The following is a 24,409-nucleotide window of genomic DNA, read 5'->3' as shown; positions in this document are numbered from 1 at the left end:
GCAATAGTGTAAAACACTAATAGATTTATATAAGATGCAACTATATACCATTAATTGAAGTACATAGACGAAAAAAAAACAAATTTAGCAGGATATTAAGGATGAAAAGCTACAGGAGACACAATTAACCTCCTATGCTTTACTGAAGTTGATCAGTGTTCGTGATGAAATGTTTCGGTGAATAGGTAAGTGTTTCTAGCCGGACATCATGATTAAGCTAACATTGATCACTACACCAACAATGCAATAAGTGATAAGTTGATCTTTCAGATTTACATTTGAGCATTGTGTAGACCCTTCTCACTACATAGGTACTTGAAGTTTGTTTTGTATTCTGTAGTGCTATTCTGAATTCCAATTGTCCAAATAAACAGTAAACCAATGCCTTGACTGCAACAGCATTATAAAGAGTCACCGTGTAGTAGCGTATGACGGGCATTATTGTATTAAATCACTTCTGTGTATTGCATACACGTATTCTCACCAGTTACAATTACGTTTTTATCAATAATTTTTTGATTCAATTTTACTGGACAGGCACACAATACCAAAGCAGACTTAGGGTCAGAACTGAACTATCTTATCCAAGTATCGAGGTAAATGGAAATAAGTTTATAAAGAGGAGTCCTCTATAAATCAACTAAAATGTAGTTTGATCAACGATGAAAAATGTGTGTACATATATACATACATATAATGGTACTGCAGAAAATAGTGATACACTCCATGGCCTGGTCCATTAACTAAATGTTCTTAGCGTATATCGATTTATTATAAGCGTTCATTTTTAACGGGCAACCCCAAACCCACTTTTGTTGGCATTACCAAAGCATTAAAAAACGAAGCATAATCAAAGAGAATTATGGTCATCGTAAAGGATAAATTAGCCACGAATTAATTTAACGCTAATGCAACATATAACCTATTATGGTTGCCTTTCCTATCAGGTGCATATCCCACCACTGGTTCATGCAGTTTTACGTCGTGATGTTTCAACCACTCGTCTGAACACATTGGTATGTTATAAGATAAAATGTACGTGCTTCCGTTACTCAGCAATCTTTATCTTTCCACATTTGGGCGGGGGGGGGGGGCGAATTCTCAAATCCCGTTTAAAACCGCCTGTCCCTGACATTATACCTATGCCTACTGGTCATGGAAACCATGGCTAAGAGGAAACGTTTTTCGCCACCTTCATTATACCGCTTATAATTTTGTAATTATAAGGCTACTTCAAAGTATTTGAGGACTTTGCATAATGCAAAGAGGGACACCTTCTCTATCGGACTAATAAAACCCGGTTGCCTTATATTTGGAGAAACCCAACGTGGACTTTTCGATGCCATATGCGCAAACGGATAATAGGCAACAAGCAAGGAGAGGGTTTAAATACATTAGGAAAGAGTTATCTGGTGGTGGGGGTGGGAGACCTGCAGTCCAAGCGCAAGGTTGGAGAGCTCGGCCAGCAACATTAGTGCGCACACCTGTCACCTGTTGCACATCTTCAGCCTGCAGTGACGGAGCAGCGAGCTGCAGGGGGCGATGGTGGCGGGAGGGGCGTTCGGTGTATTGACGGTGGCCGCACGCCATATTTAAGCGACGAGAGGTGGGGGAAAGAGGAGACATTTAGGGTTTGTGTGGGTGTGGAGTGGGGTCTTACCCCTTCCCCGGCTTCATTTCGTGCGGTTCGGCCACAGGAGGAGCGGTGAGGAGAGAGATTGACGAGTCGCTCGCCAGACAGCATCCACGAAGCCCGTCACCATGAGCGGCGGGACGCCGTACATCGGCAGCAAGATCAGTCTGATCTCGAAGGCACAGATCCGCTACGAGGGCATTTTGTACACGATCGACACGGACAACTCGACCGTGGCTCTGGCTAAGGGTAAGGGGGAAGCCCAGGGCTGTTCTTACTACCCTGAAAACAACGGCCACTGCAGGGTGACACCCATTCACAGCGCTCCCGCAGTCCTAGCAGCCCACCACCCGTTTTAGCAGACTCATCCTCTGCCCCCTTTCAGCGGCCTCCTCTTGCCCCACACATCCTTCAGAAGGTTTCGCCTATTCGCCCCCCTCACACTCTTCAGTAGGTTCTTTTCTTTCCGTCCCCTCCCTGTTTAGCCGGCACTCCCCGCGCCCCCTTACACCGGGCCCTTCCTCTCCCTCCACCAACCAACCACCCGTCTCTTCCACCGGGACCTTCTGCCCTCGTCCTCCCCTCCCCCCACACCCCTTTCTAGTGGGCTCCCCTCGCCCTCACGTCCCCTCCAGCGGGCTCTCCTCGCCCTCCCCTCCCCTCCCCCCCCGTGCCCCCTTCCAGCGGGCTCTCCTCGCCCTCCCCTCCCCTCCCCTCCCCCTCACGTCCCCTCCAGCGGGCTCTCCTCGTCCCCCCCCACGCCCCCTTCCAGCGGGCTCTCCTCGCCCTCCCCTCCCTCCCCCCGCGCCCCCTTCCAGCGGGCTCTCCTCGCCCTCCCCTCCCTCCCCCCGCGCCCCCTTCCAGCGGGCTCTCCTCGCCCTCCCCTCCCTCCCCCCGCGCCCCCTTCCAGCGGGCTCTCCTCGCCCTCCCCTCCCTCCCCCCGCGCCCCCTTCCAGCGGGCTCTCCTCGCCCTCCCCTCCCTCCCCCCGCGCCCCCTTCCAGCGGGCACTCCTCGCCCTCCCCTCCCTCCCCCCGCGCCCCCTTCCAGCGGGCTCTCCTCGCCCTCCCCTCCCTCCCCCCGCGCCCCCTTCCAGCGGGCTCTCCTCGCCCTCCCCTCCCTCCCCCCGCGCCCCCTTCCAGCGGGCTCTGCTCGCCCTCCCCTCCCCCCACGCCCCCTTCCTGCGGGCTCTCCTCGCCCTCCCCTCCCCCCACGCCCCCTTCCTGCGGGCTCTGCTCGCCCTCCCCTCCCCCCACGCCCCCTTCCAGCAGGCTTTTCTTGCCCTTCTCTCCCCCCCCCCCCCACAGCACCCCCTTCCAACGGGCTCTTCCCTCCAGTTCTTCATACGGCTCTTTTTCTCTTTTTCAACCCTTTCCCCCCCCCCCCAAACAGGCTCTGCCTCTGCCCCTTCCCCTTCGCCCTCCCCCCCCCCCCTTCAGGCTCTGTCCAAATATCCCCTAAACCCCCCCCCCCCCCACCACCACCACTGGTGTGTGTTTTAATAATTATGGCTTGCACCCCATGGACATAAACTGACTTCTGCTTTTTTAAAAATCTAGATACGTTTTCATTTCATGAACTCTTATTTTAAGCTTTTTTTAGTTGCCCACTTTTTTCCAATAACATTTTCGCTGCACTTTTGTGGCTTGTATTATTTTGGTTTGGATGTGCATTTAATTAAGTTTTTCTTTATTGCTCAGAGAGACTGTTCCTCCTGTTGCCACTTTTTGATTGGTTCTTCTCTTGTTGCTGATATTTAAGGTGCAAACCAGATCTTGGCTCTTTGGAGGTTATTTAAGTATGTTTGTATCCTAACATTTTCTACTTCTAGAGGTTAATGAAAACCTGAAATAAAAACAAAGTGCAAACATGAGGAAATCTGCAGATGCTGGAAATTCATACAACACACACAAAATGCTGGTGGAACACAGCAGGCCAGGCAGAATCTACAGGGAGAAGCACTGTCGACGTTTTGGGCCGAGATCCTTTGTCAGGACTAAATGAAAGGAAAGATACTAAGTATCTTAGTATCTAAGCCTTACTTTCTTTCCTTTCATTTAGTACTGACAAAGGGTCTCGGCCTGAAACGTCGACAGTGCTTCTCCCTATAGATGTTGCCTGGCCTGCTGTGTTCCACCAGCATTTTGTGTGTATTGTTTAAAAACAAAAAGTACTTGGTTCAGGTAGTGTATGTAGGTGGAGGATCTGGGTTAATATTCCAGTTTGAAAAATGATGCTTCCTGACTTGAGTTATTTCCGGCATTTTGCAGCAGCCAGAGGTCAGAAACAAAAGCCATTTTGCTTTTGCTATGAAAATCTGACTTGTCCATGAAATGTTTGGTCAGTGTCAATGGCCGTGGTTAACATTGATATGTTTATGGTTTTAACTCTGTCCTGCTTGAGGTATCCACAATATAGCCTTAAAGGCTTTCATTGCATGCTAATTTGTATGTTGCAGAATTTTAGCTTAAACTGTAACAGCAAATTAGTTTATAATTTAGACAACTAAAAGTGGTTCACTATTGATGCTCATGTAATTTAGTGAGCATCTGTTTGCTTGTCAAAATATTTTTATCATCATACTCAAACTGGGAAATGCCACTTAAAAAAAGATGTGTTGCGTTATCTCCTTGCTCTTTAGTCTTTAAAAGAGCTTGGAGAATTAGCTAGGTCAAATCATGAAATGAGAAACGTATTATTTGTATACAAGGTTTGTCACTGATCTTAGTTTTGAAAATTATTGATCAAATCTGAGTTATAAATTAAGATTGAATAGATTAGGACTATTTGATAGTAGGGATGTAGAGGATTATGGTTCGAATGCAGGTCGATGGGAGTAGGCAGTTTAAATGGTTCAGCAGAGACTAGATGGGCTGAAGGGGCCGTTTCTGTGCTGTATTTCTCTGAGTCTCTATGAAATCAAAATCAAATTCAAGTTCACTTATCATTCAGCCATACATGAATACAGCAGACTGAAATAGTCCATTCTTTTGATTTACAACTGATTTAACATTGTCGGATTTAATCTTAATAATACCAATAGGCACTAATGGTTAACAATCTTGCGTAAAGTCCATTGCGCTTTTTTTAAACGGACTATTTGTGACTGAATTGCTTTCGAAATTACTTTAGATTTCATATTTTTGATGTACATTCCTTTTGAGGAATCCTTTGCATTACATTGTGGAGTTCTAGCATCTGTTAAGAATGCGATAGATCAAAGTATTTATAATGCAAAGTTGCAGTGTGGATTTATTTGCCTTCAGAGAAAAATGCAACTTGAACCCAGAGAAGCGTGAGTTTAGGCGTCTTAGATATTAGCTGTTCAGTAAAGCTGTTGTTGTACAAGCAATTAATTGTTTAACATGAAGCTTTCTGAAAACAGTCCACTTTAAAAATCATTTATTTAGTAATCTTCTTAGAATGATTACTTCAGTCAAAAACAAATATAACAGGTAGGTAGGGTAGGAAAGAAAATCTACTATACTTAATTGACTGGGACATTGAGCATAAAAGTAGCTAAGCCATGTTGCAGCTGTTTATAACTTTGATTAGGCCGCATTTGGAGTTCTCTATGTAGCTCTGGTCACTGCATTACAGGAAGGATGGTGAGGATTGATTGCACAGACATTATGGACTGAAGAACATCATCTTGTGCTTTGCTGTTCTAAAGCATTATTAAATAGTTCCAAATTTGTTAACCTGACTGGTTTTGCATTGGACATGAGACATGTATGTTAGCATTATTTCTCTAGATTGTTTCTGAGCTGATGGGACTGTTAAAGACCAAGCACTTGGTAGATTTAGAGCAGTGGTTCCCAACCTTTTTTTGGCCATGCCCCACCTAATCATCTCTAAAATCCTGATGCCCCCTGTGGTGATATATAATTCTTATTATTCAAAAAGTGAACTCCTATTCTCTTAGAGGAAGCATAAACAAGCTTCCAAAGAACATGGCATTCGTGAAAGAGAAAAATAAAAGAACCAAAGGACTGTTGAAGTTCTGAGGAAGAAATTACTAAGAAATTGTAAAAAAAAATTAAGTGATATTAAAATAATAATAATAAAAAATAAATAAAACAATGCCAATTCGTTTCTACAGCATACAAAGACAGATACACCGTTTAAAAGAGATGACGCAATGTACACACCTTCACACCACCAAGAACCGAAAGCTACTGCAAAAAGCAGCATTGGCGTGACCTCGTACGAGTTTCTTACGCGTTTGGACTTGTTCATTCGTTCCTTCCTACATCAGTCAATTCATTAATTTAATTATGAAAGCCATTTGATGGTTGTAATGATGGTGATACACTATATATACAGTACATACGCAATTACACATGTACATACACACAAGTATTTTTATGTATGCATACTGTATATACACATATGTATTAACTCGCACACACACTCATACTCACACAGACTTACTAGAAAAAATTCACTGTTAATAACTCATTCTCGAATTGCCCCCCTTAAAAATCAAATTACCCCCCCTGTGGGGCGTACGCCCCACGTTGGGAACCACTGATTTAGAGTCTCATGTACGTCAATTGAAATAAGGGCAAAAGTGGCGGTGACATATTCTTGAATACTGCATTGGAGAGGAGGTGTTGGTACAGGATTAGAATCTGGCCACTGGCCCACTTATTACAGAAATGCAATGGAAAATATAGCAAATCCTTGTAATTGCAGCAATTATGGAAAATTATCTTGCATCTTGCTATTTACTCCTATAGCAAAAGCAAGTACATTTGACTGATCTTGGTCAAATGTTGTCCTCTACTGAATTCATTTTCCACATTAGAATTTAATGCAGTTCATTAACTGTTAACATTTATTTTTTAATTGATTCATGGGTGGTTTCATGTTTAAGTTAATACTTTTGTGATTTATATGGATTCTTCATTATTTTCCATGCATGATACTAAGATTGTTTTTTTTTGGTAGTGAGATCATTTGGTACAGAAGACCGGCCCACGGACAGACCTGTTGCCCCAAGAGATGAAATCTATGAATACATTATCTTTCGAGGCAGTGATATCAAAGATATTACTGTGTGTGAACCTCCAAAGCCTCAACCCCAGGATCCTGCTATTGTACAGGTAAATATCTAAAGATTTTAAATAGATTAATCTGGCTTTGAAGTATTTGTGAAGTTAAGTCTTTCTAGTAAATAACTGGAATTTTATGTAATTATTGGCCTTGTTCACAAAAATTTTTAACAATGCAATATGTATTACTTGGGTGTGTGAGGGGAAGGACCAGGAGAAATTGTTATTTTAAACAGAATTTTTTCCTTTTTAAGTTAATGACTCATCCAGAGTAATTTTGTTACCTTTAAACTGATTAATCGGTTTTTGATGGTAATGGATTCTTCAGGTATTACCTGAATAAGTCAACCTTTTGATTGAAGTCAACCACTTGTGCTTCATATTGCTCCAACAATGAAGTAAATAAGTTTATATAAGTAAATAGTCGCTTTTCTGAGTTTAGGGCCAGAAAAAATAACCAGTTTAGCCTTTTCTGAAATTGTTTCTTAAAGTGATCTTTTGATATGTTGGTTCAGAAATTTACAGAAAGAACTGTGAATGTAATAATGAATAAAATCACAATGAACACCTCAGTGGCTTGCACATGTTAACTTTGCCTATTTGTTAGAACATAATGCAGATGGATAATATTCAACAGAATAAGTTTTGTGGTTACTGAGCTTTTGTTGCTTTGCTCTATGTATACAAGGTAAGTGATATTGTAGGACCCAGTACAGGTCAACCTTCTATAATCCGGCACCATTGGGACCTGAGGAGTGCTGGATTAGTGAAAATGCTGAATTACAGAAGGATCACATTAAGCAATAGCTAACAGCCTCATCATATCTTTAAAATATCATCTAAATCAGTGCAAGTTAGATAATAATGAAACAGAAATATTAAATGAGTAGCAAGTGAAATTTTAATAAAGTAATATACTGTACAGGCACAGATAAAATAAAGGGTACAGGTAAATGTACAGGAATTAATTTGTGCAGAACAGTTGAGCACTTCTGCTTCTGAAGTGAGACGTTTAATATACCTTCAGGCAAAGTTACATGTCTGCAAGTGTGGGGTTGTCAGGATTATCAACATCTTCATCTTGAAAAATGAGTGAAGCATCAGGAACTGGTGCTGAAACTGGCATAACAGTTTCTTCAAAAACTGTTGATGTTGGTGGCAGCACATCTGGGTGAGCAGATGCAGAAGTCAGAGAAAGGAGGTCTTCTATACGCCACATTTCAGGCGGCCGGGGATTCGATGCTGGGCTCTTCCCTCTTCACTCACATTGAGGGAATCCTCGTTAGTTTCTTTTCCTCTGCTTAGTAATATGCTTAAATTCAGTGGGTCACCACGTCTGATCTGAGGTTGTAGGCAGAAGAGAACGGAGCGCCGGCTGGGCGACGCAGGAGGGCAGTGTGTGACTGCCGGCAGGTGGGTTCCGGGTGGCTGCGCCTCATGCAAATGATACTAATAAATGCAGGAAAACAAGCAGGAATCACCTGTCTGTGCTTACAAGAGCGCGCCAACATGTGAACAGATCTAGCGCAACCAAAACAATGTGCATCAGATTGGTACGGCGGCCCGGGAAATTTGAAATTACAGTTGCACAGAAAATTTGATATCAGTGCTGGATTATGGAAGCAACCTGATTACAGGTGGTCGGATTAGTGAACGTTGACCTGTATTATGGCCAAAGCTGTGTGCCACTAATAGTGTCAGCATGACATAACTTTTTTTTCTTCTAGTCTTCACTGAGCACTTCATCAAATGCTTCATATCAGCCTCCTACGTCATACAGTCCTTTCCGTAGTATGACTCCATATAGCCAATTTGCTGGAGGATCCCTGGTTGGACAACAGTATGGTGCCACTGTGGGCTTAGGTCAGTGTACTGTCTGCTGCATAATTTGCATGTAATAATTGTATTTTAAGTAATATTACTGTATGTGTCCCAAAACATCAATTGCAAGTCCCTGCTATTTTACAGATGGATATCTGAAAGATTTTTTTCTTTGATGCTCTTGGTTGGTGCACATTCAAAAATGCTTTACTAAGACTTGCTATGTAACTTCCAACTGTAGCTTTAGTTGAATCCAGTGTAAAGTAAACAAAATAGTGATTACTACATTGCCTCACAGTTTGCCAGATCCAAGTTGCAGTCACTTGTCCCCAGTGATTCATAATGTCTTTCTAAAAAAAAATCAATGAATGTGCTGAATTTAGTTGCAATAATTTACCAGATTTTCTTCAACTTCAACTTAACAAAGGATAAGGCAAAGATTTGAATTATGGCTGTGATTTGGCAGTAAATATTTGTGTGTGTGTGTGTGTGTAATCACCTCTTAGAATGTTGTTCACGTCATTGCTTATTCAACTATTGCGTTTACTGTTGTGATTGCAAAACACGTAGCAATATTCTTAACAGTTTTGACAAAATAAGAGTTTTTAAAGCTGAAATGGTTGAGCCCCTTCAATTATTGCAAGTCTATATAGAGGTCTGGTTTGTTTCTAAAGCTTCCTAGCAATGCACTTTAAGGTGCTACTGCTACAGATGATAATCCAAATTTGACTGCATCTGTAGACTTGGTTTCCACAGTTGTTTTGTGTTAAGAAACCCATGATGTGAAATCATTTCTCTTTTTTAAAACTAAACTTGATTTTAACAAACTTGATTTGTGTGTAAGTTTGATTCCTTGTAGTCAAAATGTTTGGAAGTTTGGTTTTTACAATAAAACTGAGTACTGCAATATTCTTCATCCTATGCCAGAGTATTTGGATCTTTGGAAAAAAACACTGAATGGAATTTTGACTACTTTATGACATCAGCACTACCCCCATTCCACTCATCCATCCATCTTTTTGAATTACCTGTTGCTGGAAATGAAGGTTCTGGTGGTAAATTCATTTTAGCTTACTGCTGGGTTTTTCACCTTTGGCTGCCTTTCTCCTCTATTTTTACTCTGATTTTGCACCACGTAGTATGTAATTTGTTCTTGTGGATTTTTAATATTACTTTTGACAGTTAATGTCTAATGGAGTTATTGTAAAGTATCTTTAGAATTTGAAGATAATTTTTGTCAAAGTTGGCAGCATTGATCCTCTGGTTCCCTTTTTTTTTCTCTTTCCTGCACTCTAACAGGATGTTCAACACCCACTCAAATCACAACTGTTTCTCAGTCCAGTACTGATAGTCCTCCCTCACCTCAACCAGCCTTTACAGAGCTTGAAATACCACCTGATCCAGCACCTTTGCAGAAAAGCCAACTGATTTCTCAGGGTAACGTCTGTCTGTAGTCTGCTTAAGATTGTTTGTTATGCTAGGTAGATGGTATTCTGTCTTGTCTAATCCTGAAATGTGCCTTCATCCAGCATGTGGTACTTATTTGGATTTTTGTTTACTGAAGTATTTTTATCTAATTCATAAATATGATAAGAGACAAGCTCATCGTATGTATAGAATTCCAAAACAGTAGTCCAGGTGGATTCCATTTATTCTTAATTTGACTGTATCAAATTTAGCCAGTCTGGTTTTAATTGACTTTTCGCCTCTAAATGATATCAAACTTTTTATAATTATATTCTTACAAATAGTGAATATTAAATTCTTGTTTTTAAAAACCTAATGGTGTGCAAGTAGTGTACTTGCGATTTGCTTGTCTCATCACTGGTGTTCAGGGATTTCATTACTGATGTATTGCAATGCTTTGTGTTTTTTTTTTCAGTTTCTTCATCCTTATAACCTACACTAATCTTTTGGCTTGCAGACAGAGTATGATAAGGGGAACACATGGCCCTCCAATTTGGAGCAATGTGATCCTCTTGTAATACTTAAGCAATTTCATATACTTTTTAAAGTTTTATTGCACTTAAAGCTGTACTTTTTTTTGATTGAGATTTCCCTTCCAATTTTAAATAATGGAAATTCCATCACCAGTATTGACACCAGTGCTGTCACCATGTTGATTTGGTTCTTGAGCAGCTACTTTTATTCTGAGATGCAGTTGGTTCTTTGCTAGTTCCATTGCAGAAATATGATTTAGTGCATAATTAGCTAACTACTGACTTGAATAGATTGTTTCTTTGCTGATGTTCTAGAGCTTTGACCTGTTTCTATGTTGAATGCTCCATGTAATTTTCCTGTACTGATTTATATTGTAGCAGGTATTTTTAAGATAAGAGCTCCACCAGTCTGTTTGCATTTATTTGGGCAGTGTGGTGGGGGTGAGTGCTAGACACAGTGGAGGGAACGCCATTGTGGAATAGTTGACTTTGAAAAATTTATCATCTTTATGCGTTAACACAATTAAATACAAATTCCAGTTTCATATATAGGTGAAGAGCTGTAACCTAAAAGTAAATGATGTAAGCTTTGAAGGTTTTTGGTACTGATGTTGCTGGAGCAGTGTGGAATAATTGAGCTGTCCTTTCAATGGGTCCAAGCAAATATCTGTTCAAATGCCAAAACTTAACCCATTACAAAGTTGGCCGCTACTCTAAATTGGTGTTTTCTCTTGTGGTGGTGGTGTTGTTGTTCGTCCTTCGGAGTCGAAGACGACCACGACTTCTGTCAGGTGGCAGGTTTGTGACTGTGTACAGTAGCAGATGTTACTTCATAGCCTTTCCTGCTGATCAAAATAATCAGGTTCTTGAAGTCAGCCTTCTGAAATGATTTTTTTTTAAATAAAACAGATACATTAGATTTCTGAATAAAAAGATGTTGCTAATAGTGGGTTCATTGTTCAGGATCATGTAAAAAGATTGCTTTCTATTGATTTGTTGCTAACTATCCAAAGATGCACATGGTTGTCTTGTGCTTGGGTCTGTAGACCCTTTATCTATGACATTATTGTCTGATGTAACTGATGTACATCATGGTTAATTTCAAGCTGATGGCAACTGAAGTTCTGTTGGTACTTTATTATTACAAAATGAAAATCTGTTTTATACTTCACATGTACTTAGACAAAGATGGTCTTGTAGTTGAGTTTGGAATCTGAGCCGTGTATATTTTTTAGGTTTACTGCTTCTGATTTAAGTAGTGTCAAGCATTCAGGTTCTTTAATAAGTTTGCATCTTTTGAATCAGTCAATTGTTCAAGCAGTCTAATTCTAGTAATCTTCCATATCCACAAACTAAGCTGTCGGCATTTGAAGGATCATCAGGCTTTTTGAAAAATCATCTTGTATGTTGTTAAGTTGGGTGGCGTAAAATGTAGTTGGGAAGTTTGCTGCTGACCTAATTAAATCTTGGTAGCTAATCTAGTTTGAGACTTTTTTGAGCTGTTCTGTATTAATTATTCACTACTAAACATTTTGGTACAAAGGAGATGGAACAAAATGATTCCAAGCTTGTTTGAAATTGGACATTGATCAGTCTAGCAAAAATCTATATAAATATCTTCCCACCATATTGGTTACCCTGTTCTATCACTTCACATGAATTATAAAATTTAGTATATCAGGGTGAAGCCATTTTCAGAATGGAAGTGCATGACTCTGCAAATGCTAGAATCTGGAACAACAGACTATCTGCTGGAAAAACCTAGTGAGTGGAGCAGCATCTGTGGTAGAAAAAGGAATTGCTGATATTTTGGGTCCAAACCCTGCATCAGTTCTGAAATGTCAATAATATCTTCCCCACCTCCCACAAATGCTGCTCAGCTTGCTGAGTTCCTCCAGCTGGTTGGTTGATGCTCAATTTTCAGTACTTTGATGTAAGTTCAATGTAATCCTTTATTCTTTCACAGCTATCTGGCCTGTTGAATTTATTTAAAATTGTTTGAAAGGACTTAATCTGGTATATTGTTGTAATTATAATCATAGGTTGTGATCTGGCTATACACAACTAATATTGGAGACCAGTTAAAGAACTGTTTTCAACTTGGTCCTTAAAAGAACTTGTGTCTCTCAGCAGACAGGATTCTGTTCTCATATGGGTAATGCTGTGAATGTAAGCTTTACAATCCTTGAGTTTAGTGTCAAGATTATGTAGCAGTCACATATTCCTCAGATTTGGATACTCTTGATAATATTCTAAGTGCTACTTTGGCTGCATATTCAACAGCATTTTGTAATCGCAGCAATTTTAAATATTGCTGCAAATGTTCCCTTTTTTCCCCCCCCTATTGATTTCTTTTTGTCCCAAGGCTGTCCATTGCACCTCCTTCAGTAAGTTTTTTTTCTCGCTCACTGAGTTGTATCTTGAGTCTGCATTAACTCTTCATGACTGAGGTGTGCACTGTGTGTGGTTTTTTTAAAAACTTGTGATGCTAGGTTATTCCCTTATGTCTGTTTTCAACTGAGGCAAGTGAAATAGATGGTTGGCATCAGTCTATACTGCAATCTAAATGATGGCTTCAGTCTTGATACTTGGAAAATTTCTCTCACCCAACACGGGATGCTGAACAAGCAGTGTGACATATCTCTTGTAGTGGAAGAACTGAGAGGGTGACTATGTACTTATTATTTAGATGAATTAAGGGAAATAATTTGAGATTAGCAGCCATTTATGATGGGTTAAATATTGAAATGGCAAAAGACTTTGGATTCTGGAAGTTCTGCAAATAGGCAGCAGTAAATACATCCCTATAGGGGTTTGGGACAGGTGTCACACAAGAGCAAATATCTTGAAATTGGCTGAAATTGCACAGTTGCTCATCATATATCAGGACCAAGGCACATTCAGTGAACACCCTCCATCAGAATATAACATTGCACAATGTAAAATGGTTATGTAGGGAAGCACTGCCTATGGGAAGACTGAAAAATATAATATACGGCAGCTTTGAACTACAAACCTTGGGTTTTTCCAGGTTTGTATTTGAATCCCTTTGTCAGTATTTTAAATGATCTGTTCTGACATTCCAAAAAGAATCTCATTTCTAACAAATGGAGTACACTAAACCAGTTGTGGAGCTAAGTATAATAGTTGTGTGGAGGACTTGCATTGTCAATATATCGATGGTGCTACATAAAATGTCACCTACTTTGTTCACTGTTCCTGTTGAATGTTGAAATGTTTGTAAAAGGAATGCATCTTAATTGTGCTTTTCAAAAATTAGAGTAAATATTTCTGGTTATTCTGGTACAAGGCCAATAATTGAATTGAGTATTTGTTCATCCATTTGTACGCTTTTTGAAATAAGTTAACGAACCAATGATCATTTTGTCACTAGTACATTACTGCTGATCGATAGTTTTTTTTAGTTTATTAGTAGAATCTCTTTCATTGCATGTAAACGTGTTATGGATTGTGTTCAATTCTTCTTTGTAGTTGCTGAAATAAATTTCCCTATTTAGCAGCTACTGGTTTTCCATTTTTACCATCAAGACAAAGTCCTATGGTGGAACAAGGTGTGCAGACAAGTCCAACAGAGGGCCTTAACCAGAAGAACCTGCAACAGGATAAAATTGCTACCAGTATCAATCAGCAATCTGTTGGTCTGGAGCAAAAGAAAGGTAGATTTTCAGTTTTGCAACAGTGGTCATATCAAATTCTTCATGAAAAACCTGCTTCCTATATTGTGAAGAATGTAGTCTTGCAGTTTATTTATTTGGTTTTTTATCTTGGTTAATCTGATGCCATCTGTCAGTTTTCAGTTCAAAGCTTGAGGACAGGCCAGAAATATGGTGCTGTACATTAAGCAGTTTTAAGTTGAAGAATAGTAATGGGTAGTGAATTGTTTCCTTTTTCACAGTTGTTTCACTGCCTCTAATACAAAATCAAGCTCAAGTGAATGATGAGAATAAAAAGCCTCAACCTCAAAGGAGACGGACAGGTGAATATTTTGTTACTCTGCTGTTAGGCTTTTCATGTGACTGCTTTATAAAGTAGTGCTCTGAAATTGTACAACCAGAAAGAATATTAACCAAATAAATAAATCCAACAATTTTATGGAAATTGTGCATTTCCAAAGAAGCTGCTTAGTTTTTAAGATCCAAGCTAATGTAAGCCAAACCTCAACCATGGTTTCCATGGGCATTATCTTAATATTTAGTTTTTGAATGTAACTTTGATTTTTTTGTGTGTATATGTAAATATGTGTGTGTGTGTGTGTGTATATATATATATATATAAAAAAATCTGATCAGAATTGAAATCTATATTAATGCATTTTGTTTTAATACTCAAAATTTGTTTCTAAGTAACAGCAGTGCACTAAGTTGCATTTTTAACTATTTAGTTACTGGTTCTCTGTGTAAGTTAGTCAAAAGACTACTGATGAGCCAAATTGATTATATTGTATGGGTGGCTAGCACTCAGCTATCTTGCTTGAATGCCTTCAAGAAAATACATCTCGGAGTAATATATAGTGACGTATATTTATTTTGATAATAAACTTCCTGACTTTTGTTTTGACTTCTTTATCCAGAAACATTTTACTGAATTAAACTTTGAAATTTGTTACAGTGTGAAATTCAGAAGCAAACATGAAACGGCTGCTGCTGAAAGTAAAATAATTTTAAAGCAAAATATTTTGTTTAGAAAATATTAATTCAGATTTTACTGAGTTCTCTGCTGCTTGTACAGATTAGAGACTTTAAGTAGATTTGAAACAGTATTTAGTATCTAGTGCAAAATATTGAAAAGCTATGGGGTTAGCAAGTTGTTTGACATCAGAGTTTAGATACTTGATTCTCTGGACAAAATAAATTGTTAATACAAAAGCATATCTAGTAATTTATTCTTTAATAAGGATATTTCTTCCCTAATTTCAAAAACCCATTAAAGCTTTTGAAGGAATTTGCTGAGGAAGTCATACTTGATGACCTTTGAATTCTTACTGTTGCTGCCATTATGTCTGGTAATCTGTTAGTGTTACTGCCTATGAAGAACTTGGTTACAACAAACTTGGAATGTGAATGTACCAATTAAATGACTGTGCTTTATTGTTTAAGCTGTTTCCTTTAACTGTTATTTTAGACATTCTTATAATATTTCATTACAGGCAATAGAAGAGTCAGAAACCGAGGAAGAGGACAAAACTTTTCTGGAAGTAATAAAGAAGCAACGATGAAGTTTGAAAGGGACTTTGATTTTGAAAGTGCAAATGCTCAGTTTAATAAGGAAGAGTTTGAAAAGGAGTTCCAAAACAAACTGAAAATTAAAGGTACTTTATTGCTACATATAAAAAGTGAATTGATCTGAAATTACTACACAATTTGATTTTTTGAAATATTCACTAAAGTCACATGGGTTTTGTTGATAAGGTAGCTCTTTGCCTTTTGTCTCATCCATAAGGATGAAGTGTTTAACCTTGATCCATTGCAATATGAGTGAAATATACGTCTCAAGTATTAAAATTTTCTTGATTTCTGCAATCTTAACTGCATAGTGGATGTTTTCTATTTCAGCGCACACTTTGACTGCCCAAAGTTATATCTGTCAGTATAAAAATGTTTGACTTGCACCTTGAATTAAGCAGAAGATGAGGCATAAAGTTTTCTATTAACTTAGGTCAATATTTTGATTTCTGATTTTGAGCAGTTGACCATCACAAGTATTGGGCTTGCAATTTGGACTGCAATAAATCAATGACGAGAGAGAAAACATTCAGGTGAACTTGGGTACTGCTTCCTGCATAGATATAGAGTAGGAGTGCATGCAGTCTGAAGTGTACCTACCATAGGATAATTGTATGCATGTAATAGCAATTTTAACAACATACAATGAAATACCTTTATAACTTTTTAGATGATATTGTACATAAAGGAGATAATGGCCAACAAGAAGAGAAAGGAGATTCAATTGTAGAAACACTAAGTACGGAAGGAAAAAAAGAGCCATCACTTGGACCCAACTGTTACTATGATAAAACAAAATCATTCTTTGATAATATTTCTACTGAGCCAAAGACAAGGTAAATCTTGTGTAGTTTACAATGATACATTAGATTGGAATGAGGAAAGTTGTTTGCACCTATTCAGATTCCAGTGTTACAAGCTTGCCTTTTCATATATGCTGTTTCCCACTCTTGGAACATTTACAGTTTGTTTCAAATTTGAATGTTCATTTTTTCCTTGTGAAGATGCAAAACTTTGAACAACTTCTAAATTTTCATTTGTAGAATAGTACAACACAGGAACAGACCCTTTGGCCCACAGTGTTGTGTGAAAATAGTTAAATGAGTAATCAATTATGCAACTAAACTAATTCTTTATACCTGTACAATGTCCATATCCTTCCATTTATTGCTCATTTGTGTGTGGCTATGTCAGAACCTCTTGAACACCTCTTATCGTATTAATCAATCATCATCACCACCACCACCACCACCACCACCACTCCAGCAGTGTATTCCAGTTCTCCTATGCATCTCCTTTGAACTTGCTCCTTCTCACTTTAAAACTTGTGTTAAGATATTAAGGGGAATCAGGTGATGAAGGGAAGATAGAACCGAATGGGGTAAGGGTTCTTAAAATTTGAGTGCTTAGTTTGAGATTAATAATGTAAATTAGTGAGTATGGAGATCTTGGCTTGATGGAATATCATGCACTATTACTAGAGATTTAGATTGCAGATAGGTTAAAATGAGGAGGGTTAATTTGTAGTGCTTTGGAATAAGATTTTGGCAGATGAAGCAAGAACAATCAGATGTTGCAGAATGGAAATATTGAATAAAAACAGAAAATAGAAGTACTCAACAGAGTTGGAGTTCAGAGCACCATTTAAGTCAGCAATTATTGCAAGGCAGAGTAGAACTGAAATAAAGACCATTCCATTCATCCCACAAAAAGATGAGCAGCTTGGACTTGTACAGTGCTCATAGTTTCCCCATGACCTGGGGAAAGTGAGCAGTGTTGAAAGAGGTTGCTTAATCTTAGGATGTGTTCAACCTGGCAGGTTTGTTAACAGAGAGGAACTTCGTAGGACTCAGTTCATAGAGAGGGAAAAGTGAAAGCCCCTCAGACCCTATTGATAATGGGTTGAGGGGATAGAAAGATTGCACTGCTAAGATGAAGTTGTATTGGAAAGGGACTGGACTGCGGGAGAGAGGATGGAGTTGGGGTACGAAGAAATAAGTTTATGGCAGTGTAGTGATTAGCATAATGCTGTTACAATGCCAGTGACCTGGGTTCATTTCTACTGTAAGAAATCTCTATGTTCTACACTTGACTGTACGGGTTTCCTCAGTGCTTCATTTTCCTCCCACACCCAAAAGATGTAGTTAATTGGTCACATTGGAGTAAATGGGTGGCGTGGGCTTGATGGACTTGGAAGTGCCTGTTAGTATGCTCTGTCTGAAATAAGTTTGTAATAATTGGGACTGTCTAGACAGTTTCACTTTTGGATCTTGGAAAGAAGGTAGAAGTGGACTGGCTGGGACACTACAAGGTTGTAAGCTTTGCCCAGAATTAAATTTTATTGTTTTCTTTGTTCAAACATTCTAATTCATTGCTTAATTGTTTTTATGAACTGAAGCATTCCCCACTATATTGTCTGCTTTCCTTTCATCTCTTCAACTTCCAATAGACGTACGTGGGCAGAAGAAAGAAAGCTTAATACAGAAACATTTGGGATCTCTGCTAAATTTGTTCATGGACGTGGTTTCCGTGGAGGCTTCCGTGGTGGAAGAGGTCGTGGAGGTGGGAGAAGAACTTCTTCAATGCCAAGAAATAGTGGTGGCAGCAGAGTTTAGTTAAGGTAGAGCAGCAACACCAGTTTTGGTGTTCTTCTGTTTGGGAAAGTATCTTGGACTGGAAGTGATACAGAAATTAATAAAACCTGGGATTATCCATTCATGGTCCTGAATGTTTCAGCTGTTTCTAAGTGCAGTTAAAATTTTATTTTTTATATGTAAGATAAAGAAAAATGCTGGAAACACTCAGTTGGTCAGACACAATTTGTGGAAAGCAAAACATGAGCTGATGTTTCAGGGCAAAGACCCTTTGTCAGCATTGGGTTAAAGAAAATAAATCTCTTGTAGAGAAGGTGAGAGAGAGAACAGAACTCTTTCTACAGCTGCTGCCTGGCCCCTTGACTGTTGCCAACAGAAAAGATCCTGGAAATCTTGAGCAACAGACAGAAAATGCTGGAGGAACTTGGCAAGTCAGGTAGCATCTGTGGAGAGGAATAAACCCTCGACACCTTGGGCTAAGGCATTTCATTAAGGCTGGAAAGGAAGGGAGTCAGAAGCCAGAACAAGTTGTTGAGGGAAAGGGGAGGAGTACAGACTAGGCGCTGCTGAGTGAGACCAGCTGAAGGGAAAAGAGGGTGTGAAGTAAGAAGATGGGAAGGGACAGATGTAAAAGATAAAGGGTTGAAGAAGGAATCTAATAGGAGAGTTTGGTGGACAATAGAAGAAAGAGAAGGGGGGAACAGGGAGGTGGTGGGCAGGTGAGAAGGGGCAAGTATAACCAAAATGGGGAATGGATAAAGAGAAGCGGGGAACTAAATAGTAGAACTTGGAGAAATTGATGTTTATGCCATCAGGTTGGAGGTTACCCAGACAGAATGAAGGGTTGCTCCTTCAACCGGAGTGTGCTCTCATCATGGCAGTAGAGGAGATGTGTCAGAATGGGAAGTCAAATTGAAATAGGTAGCCACCATGAGAACCTTCCTTTTGAAACAGAGTGAAAGTGTTCTATAAAGCAGTCCCCCAGCCTGCATCACGTCTAGTCAATGTAGAGGAGGCCTACTGTTTCCAGTAGTTTTGTTTTTCAGTTTTTCAGCATTTTTATTGTTTTCATTGTTAAATATTTTGAATAAAAAGTATCTAGTAAGAATGGGAATGAAAGGGGATTAACATTGCCATTGCAAAACATGTAGTTGTTCTACATGTATCAGTTAGCGCTGTCCATGTTAGAATTTATCTCCATGATGTAGAAACTTTATGGTTTTACTACTTTGCCTTACTGTGGTGGGAAATTATTTCCACCAGCGCAGGTTATCAATGTTGGCTTCTCTTCTGTTTTGCAAGTAGCTTAATGAGGCTTGTCTTATGGATTAATTGAGGTTTATAGGTGTGGATGTGTTGTCTTCATTGTGGCCCTTGGAGCCCAGCTAAGATTTGCATTGATACTAATGATTGTATTTGTTCCACTTTTTTTTTTGAGATGATTAGAAAAATGGTTTCTGAATAGGAAAACATGATTGCATGTTTTAGCTTGTAAATATTGTGTTTTCTATAGGACACAAATTCAAGTCTAGAATGCAAGGATGAGATATCTGCCTACCTGTAAGAGTCCTCAGCAAATTGAGTTTAGGAATACATGAACAATGACTATTGCATTAAAGTTGTAGCAAGTTTTTGTATAATATTAACAGCAAGATTTAAGTGAACTGTCAAGAACTGCAGGAAAGCTTTAATGTAACTAAAATGTAAAACATTCTTGTGCACCTTTTCTGATTGAGTGCCTGATATAGAAATTTTATTCTGCTGTACTGTGCAAAGTCTTAGGCACCATAAATTGTTTAAAATTTTTCTTTAGATATTTACCTTTTTTTTTGTCTTCTGCATTCGTGTCAGGTAAACCCAGGAAATTTTAGATTTCCAAACATTCATTTTCCTTAAACTTAAATGCTACAGAGATTTTCTTTGTATTTTGTTAAAGGAAGTAACATTAAGTAATAGACCCTTTTCAAATAAAAACTTGATTACTTTGTATGTGTATATAGCCCAGTGTGTGATTAAACAAAGATAACAGACAGGTGCTAATGATCACTGACATGAGTTAAATGACATAAACTGGGTAACTGAAACAGAGTTAATCAAACAGGGTGAAGGACAACCAAGCCAAAAGGTGAGGGTGTGGCAGATGTGACATCAATTCATCATTCTTACACCATGGCAAGAGTAAGCATAGCAACAAGACAGAATGTGGTCATTCTGCATCTGCAAGGTCTCTCCCAAGCAAACATTTTGTGGCAGGTAGGAGTTTCAAGACTTACTGTCCAAGCTGTTCGGAAGAAGCACAAAGAAACAGGGAAGGCTGAAGACCAGGAGTACTGTGGTTGGCCGTGAAAACTGAGTGCAGCAGACGAGACATCAAACTGGCATTCCTTCTAAGCTGGAAGAAGTCCAGCACTGCTATCAGCTCTAAACCTGTATCAGCCACTGGAACGCAAGTTCACCCCTCTACCCCTTTGAACTTTTTTATAGTCCAAAAGAAGTGTTGTCAGAAGTGGTCTTCACAGAAATGTTGTTGTCAAGGAGCCGTTTCTTGGAAGTGGAAACAAAGCCAAGAGACTCACCGGCGCACCAAAATACAAGGATTGTAGTGCTGAACAATGGTAGCAAGTGTTCTGGACTAAGAAGTGAAAATTCAAAATTTTTGCACTGAAGGGGGGCAGTTTGTCCGTAGAAGAACTGGATGGCATCTCATGGATGAATGTCTGCAACCAAGAGTGAAGGATAGTGGAGGTTTGGGGCTGCATTTCTGCAAATGAAGCTGGTGATCTGGTCAGAATTAATGGAATCCTCAATATTGACAAGTACAATTACATTCTTGTCCATCATACAATCACACCATTCCATCAAAGAGGCATTTGATCAGTCCCAACTTCATTCTGCAGCAGGAAAGTGGCCCCAAACTCACAGCCAAGGTCAGAAAGAACCTTCGGCGAGATGAACAAGGAGTTCTACAGTAGATTGTGTGGCGTCCGTGGAGCCCTGATCAAGGCTGCTTGGGTTTACCAGGAGAGACAGAAGTGAGATTTGCAAAGTCTGCAGAAGAACTTTGGCAAGTTCTCCAAGGTGTTTGGAACAACCTACCAGCCAATTTTCTTATAAAACTATACAACAGCATACCTAAAAAGAATTGATGCAGTTTTAAAGAAAAAAGTGTGGTCACACCAAATATTGATTATAGTTTTTTAGTGTTTACTGCTCTTTATAGTATTTTTTTAATATTTAGAAACTTAATTTCATTCTTTTGAAAGCATTTTACTTTGTAGAATTTTTAAAAATATGTACCAAGACTTTTGCACAGGACTATATATCAGTACTATCCATTGAAGGTGTTGTCTATTACTATTTTATAGATTAGTTTGTATTAATGTATAATTAGATACATGAGATTGCTTGTATATTAAATGTTACATTTGGTCATGAAATAGCAGGCCAGGCAACATCTATGGAAAAGAGTAAACAGTCAATGCTTTAGGCCAATATCCTTCATCAGGTCTCAGCCCAAAATGTTGTTTAGTGTGTGTTGCTGTGGATTTTCTCATGTATAACAGTGCTTAGTTTCTCTACATGAAAGAAAAAAAATACAATTAAAATGACCAGTAGGCCACTTAGTCTGTGTCAAAGTTATTATTAAATAGTAATTTAGTTTTAACCTTCTGAAATGCGAAGAACTTCTGTGTGCAGTGGCCTTGAGCCTCTGTACACCTTTTCTCATGGTCAATGTGTTGAATAATTCTTCACAGAGCAATCTGTATTTATAGACTGCTAGAAAGGATTAGTTGTTCTATATACTGAACATGCTGTCAGGCCTAGGATTCTGCTAGAATGTATCCATTAAGTTATACAATGTAATTCTCAGAATTGAGCAACAGCCATTATTTACAAAGCATCTTAAGTCTGCAACTTCAGTCTCGTCACTTTTTGTGTATAATTTTAGATTGTTTTTTATTTTACTTTGATTTCTATTTTTGTGGTTGGCTGCTCACCTAAAAATTACTTTGTAATGAGGGTAAAGAAGATTTACTTGGCTGCGTTTAGGTCAGTGTAAATATTGGTGACAGATCATTTAAAGTCGCAACAATGGTTGCATCATCAAGTTGTATCTTGGTGTTTGTTTTTATTTGTGAAATTGATAAACTACATGCAAGTGCATAGCATGTTTTTCAAGCGTAGTCTTTCTGTATCTTAAAACAGCTGAATACATGAGAATGTATCTACATCAAGCTAATTTGCTCTTTTGTTTTTCAGAAACGGCTGTGAAGTTTTTTGGATTGTGCATGTGTAAATGCACAAAAAGTGGCACTACGGACGTGACATGTGAACTAATGAGAATACAATTTTGTTTGAATAAACCCAAAGGAGTTATGGGCAAGCTACTTGTAAAATATTGTTTCGGGTATCCTGCCAATAAGATTTTTGTATTGATGATCAGAGCTCCTTTCTGTGGGAGATGAATGTATTTATTTTGGGTTAACTGTTTAACAGGTGAAGGAGTAATTGTGTGAAACTGGCTTGTTTGCGCAGTTGTGCAAGGAAAGCTTAATTTATTATTTTGAACACAATTTCATGTTGTAACTGTTGCTCCATATGGTCATGATTGACAACAGCCCTCCATCACAATGAAAAAGCAACTTAAATACCTAAAACATTTCTCACCCATGCAGTTTGACACCAGATCCATCTGGTACCTGAGTGTAAGACTAGTGTCTGTAATAGGTATGAATGAGGGTATAATGAATAATGGTAAACAGATTTGTCATGAGGTTATCATATTTGTATGCACTTGGAATTTGGTAACTTCATTTTTTTGTTTTTGGATCTTTTACAGTGCAAAACTTTGCTATGGTCTTGTAATTTGAAGAATTGTAAACAATGGCTTGTTTTCAAGAGCATTTCAATTTTAGAGATTGGAAGTGCTTTTCAATGTACCCTCACACTTGCAAAAATTAAAATGACTTCATTGTATCTTACACTTGTCAGATACAGTGTTTTATCTTGGTACCTTTTTGATTCCTGGAGATCTGCTATAGGTCAATTGGTGTTAAACTTGATTGCTTCTGTTTACAGAGTTAGTCCAGTTCTCCTGGTAGATTGCAGATTTGTAAATAAAAGAGCTGAGTTTACATCTGAGGCTGCTTAAGAATGATGGTTTCCTGGAATCTAATCATGTTGTACCACCATAAAATACTGTAATTGAAATCCATTTGGAAATGAATGTCAGTTCAAATGGTCTAAATATTCTCAATGGACTTTATCAACAAGAAGCCTTCATGATACGCTGCAGTGTTTTCGTACAATGAAGTTGGTGTAATGCTAATGGAAGCCAACTGCTAAGAAATTTCTCCAGGGGCATCAATTTGTTTATTAAATTTCCTGGGATGCAGCATGTGCATAAGTATACTTTATTCTGTCTGGCAAACATCTGATTTATGTGTGCTGGACTTGTATTTGAGCTCTTCATTTCCATGCTACGAGTGTTACAAATTGCATGGAATACCAGATATAAAACTCATTTGAATGTTCACTGCACTATGCAGACTAGTGATTTTTGAAAAGTATGTGCAGCACTGATCTGTACAAAACTAACATTTTGAATATGTTCAGATACCAGTCGGTGTTTGAATTTTTTTTTCACAAATATTTGGCACTTGTTGATCTGGGAAGAGATCGCTGCCTTTGGTGGAAGATCACTGCCTTTGGTTAATTGTTTGGTATGCAATAGTATGCCTGTTACTGTGCACATTTTTTTTGAAACTTTGAAGACTGACATTACAATGTCACAAAGCCATGGTAATTGCACTCTTGTAGCAATAAATTGTGTGAAATACACTTTAACATTGGGCAAATTTCCCCAGTGATTTAATAAATGACAGATAAAGAACATTCTTGTATCTTATTTTAATGACTTTACTGCTTGTGTGAATAACTTTTTTGGTATTGCTAAATGGCCTTGAGATAGGAAACAAGCAAAACTTTATTTTACATATCAGTGGGATAGAGATGAGATCCACTTTCTGTTGGAACTTAATCACACTTTCAATTTGCAAGTAGTTAAAGGACAAGCAAATCAATCTTTTCCCTTGATTGTGTTTCAGATTAGTCCACAATACT

General features: G+C 38.6%; 1 protein-coding gene across 4 annotated transcripts; it reads left to right on the top strand.

The window, feature by feature from the left end:
• Positions 1–1,560: 1,560 nt before the first annotated feature.
• Positions 1,561–24,179, top strand: lsm14b (LSM family member 14B). 4 transcript variants are annotated; one of them, XM_073061973.1, is made up of 10 exons: positions 1,562–1,882; positions 6,585–6,739; positions 8,416–8,551; positions 9,809–9,946; positions 13,968–14,126; positions 14,366–14,446; positions 15,617–15,778; positions 16,363–16,528; positions 18,142–18,312; positions 22,547–24,179. In XM_073061973.1, exons 1-9 carry the CDS (start codon positions 1,762–1,764, stop codon positions 18,305–18,307), a joined length of 1,284 nt encoding a protein of 427 aa, XP_072918074.1. In that variant the 5' UTR covers positions 1,562–1,761; the 3' UTR covers positions 18,308–18,312; positions 22,547–24,179. The 4 variants fall into 4 exon arrangements, with proteins under 4 accessions (XP_072918075.1, XP_072918074.1, XP_072918077.1 ...); XM_073061974.1 differs by lacking the exon at positions 14,366–14,446 and having other exon boundaries at positions 1,561–1,882; XM_073061976.1 differs by lacking the exon at positions 9,809–9,946 and having other exon boundaries at positions 13,971–14,126.
• Positions 24,180–24,409: the final 230 nt, after the last annotated feature.

Source organism: Hemitrygon akajei, chromosome 11 (genome assembly GCF_048418815.1).
Source record: "Hemitrygon akajei chromosome 11, sHemAka1.3, whole genome shotgun sequence".
Lineage (NCBI taxonomy): Eukaryota > Metazoa > Chordata > Chondrichthyes > Myliobatiformes > Dasyatidae > Hemitrygon > Hemitrygon akajei.
This window is presented reverse-complemented; position numbering and strand designations above follow the sequence as displayed.

What these genes read in the sequence shown, in the direction of transcription:
- lsm14b (XM_073061973.1), top strand. Translation starts at nt 1,762, where the DNA reads ATGAGCGGCGGGACGCCGTACATCGGCAGCAAGATCAGTCTGATCTCG. An exon ending in TGGTGCCACTGTGGGCTTAG is followed by an intron (nt 8,552 to 9,808) that starts GTCAGTGTACTG and finishes GCACTCTAACAG; the next exon opens with GATGTTCAACACCCACTCAA. An exon ending in ACCTCAAAGGAGACGGACAG is followed by an intron (nt 14,447 to 15,616) that starts GTGAATATTTTG and finishes ATTTCATTACAG; the next exon opens with GCAATAGAAGAGTCAGAAAC.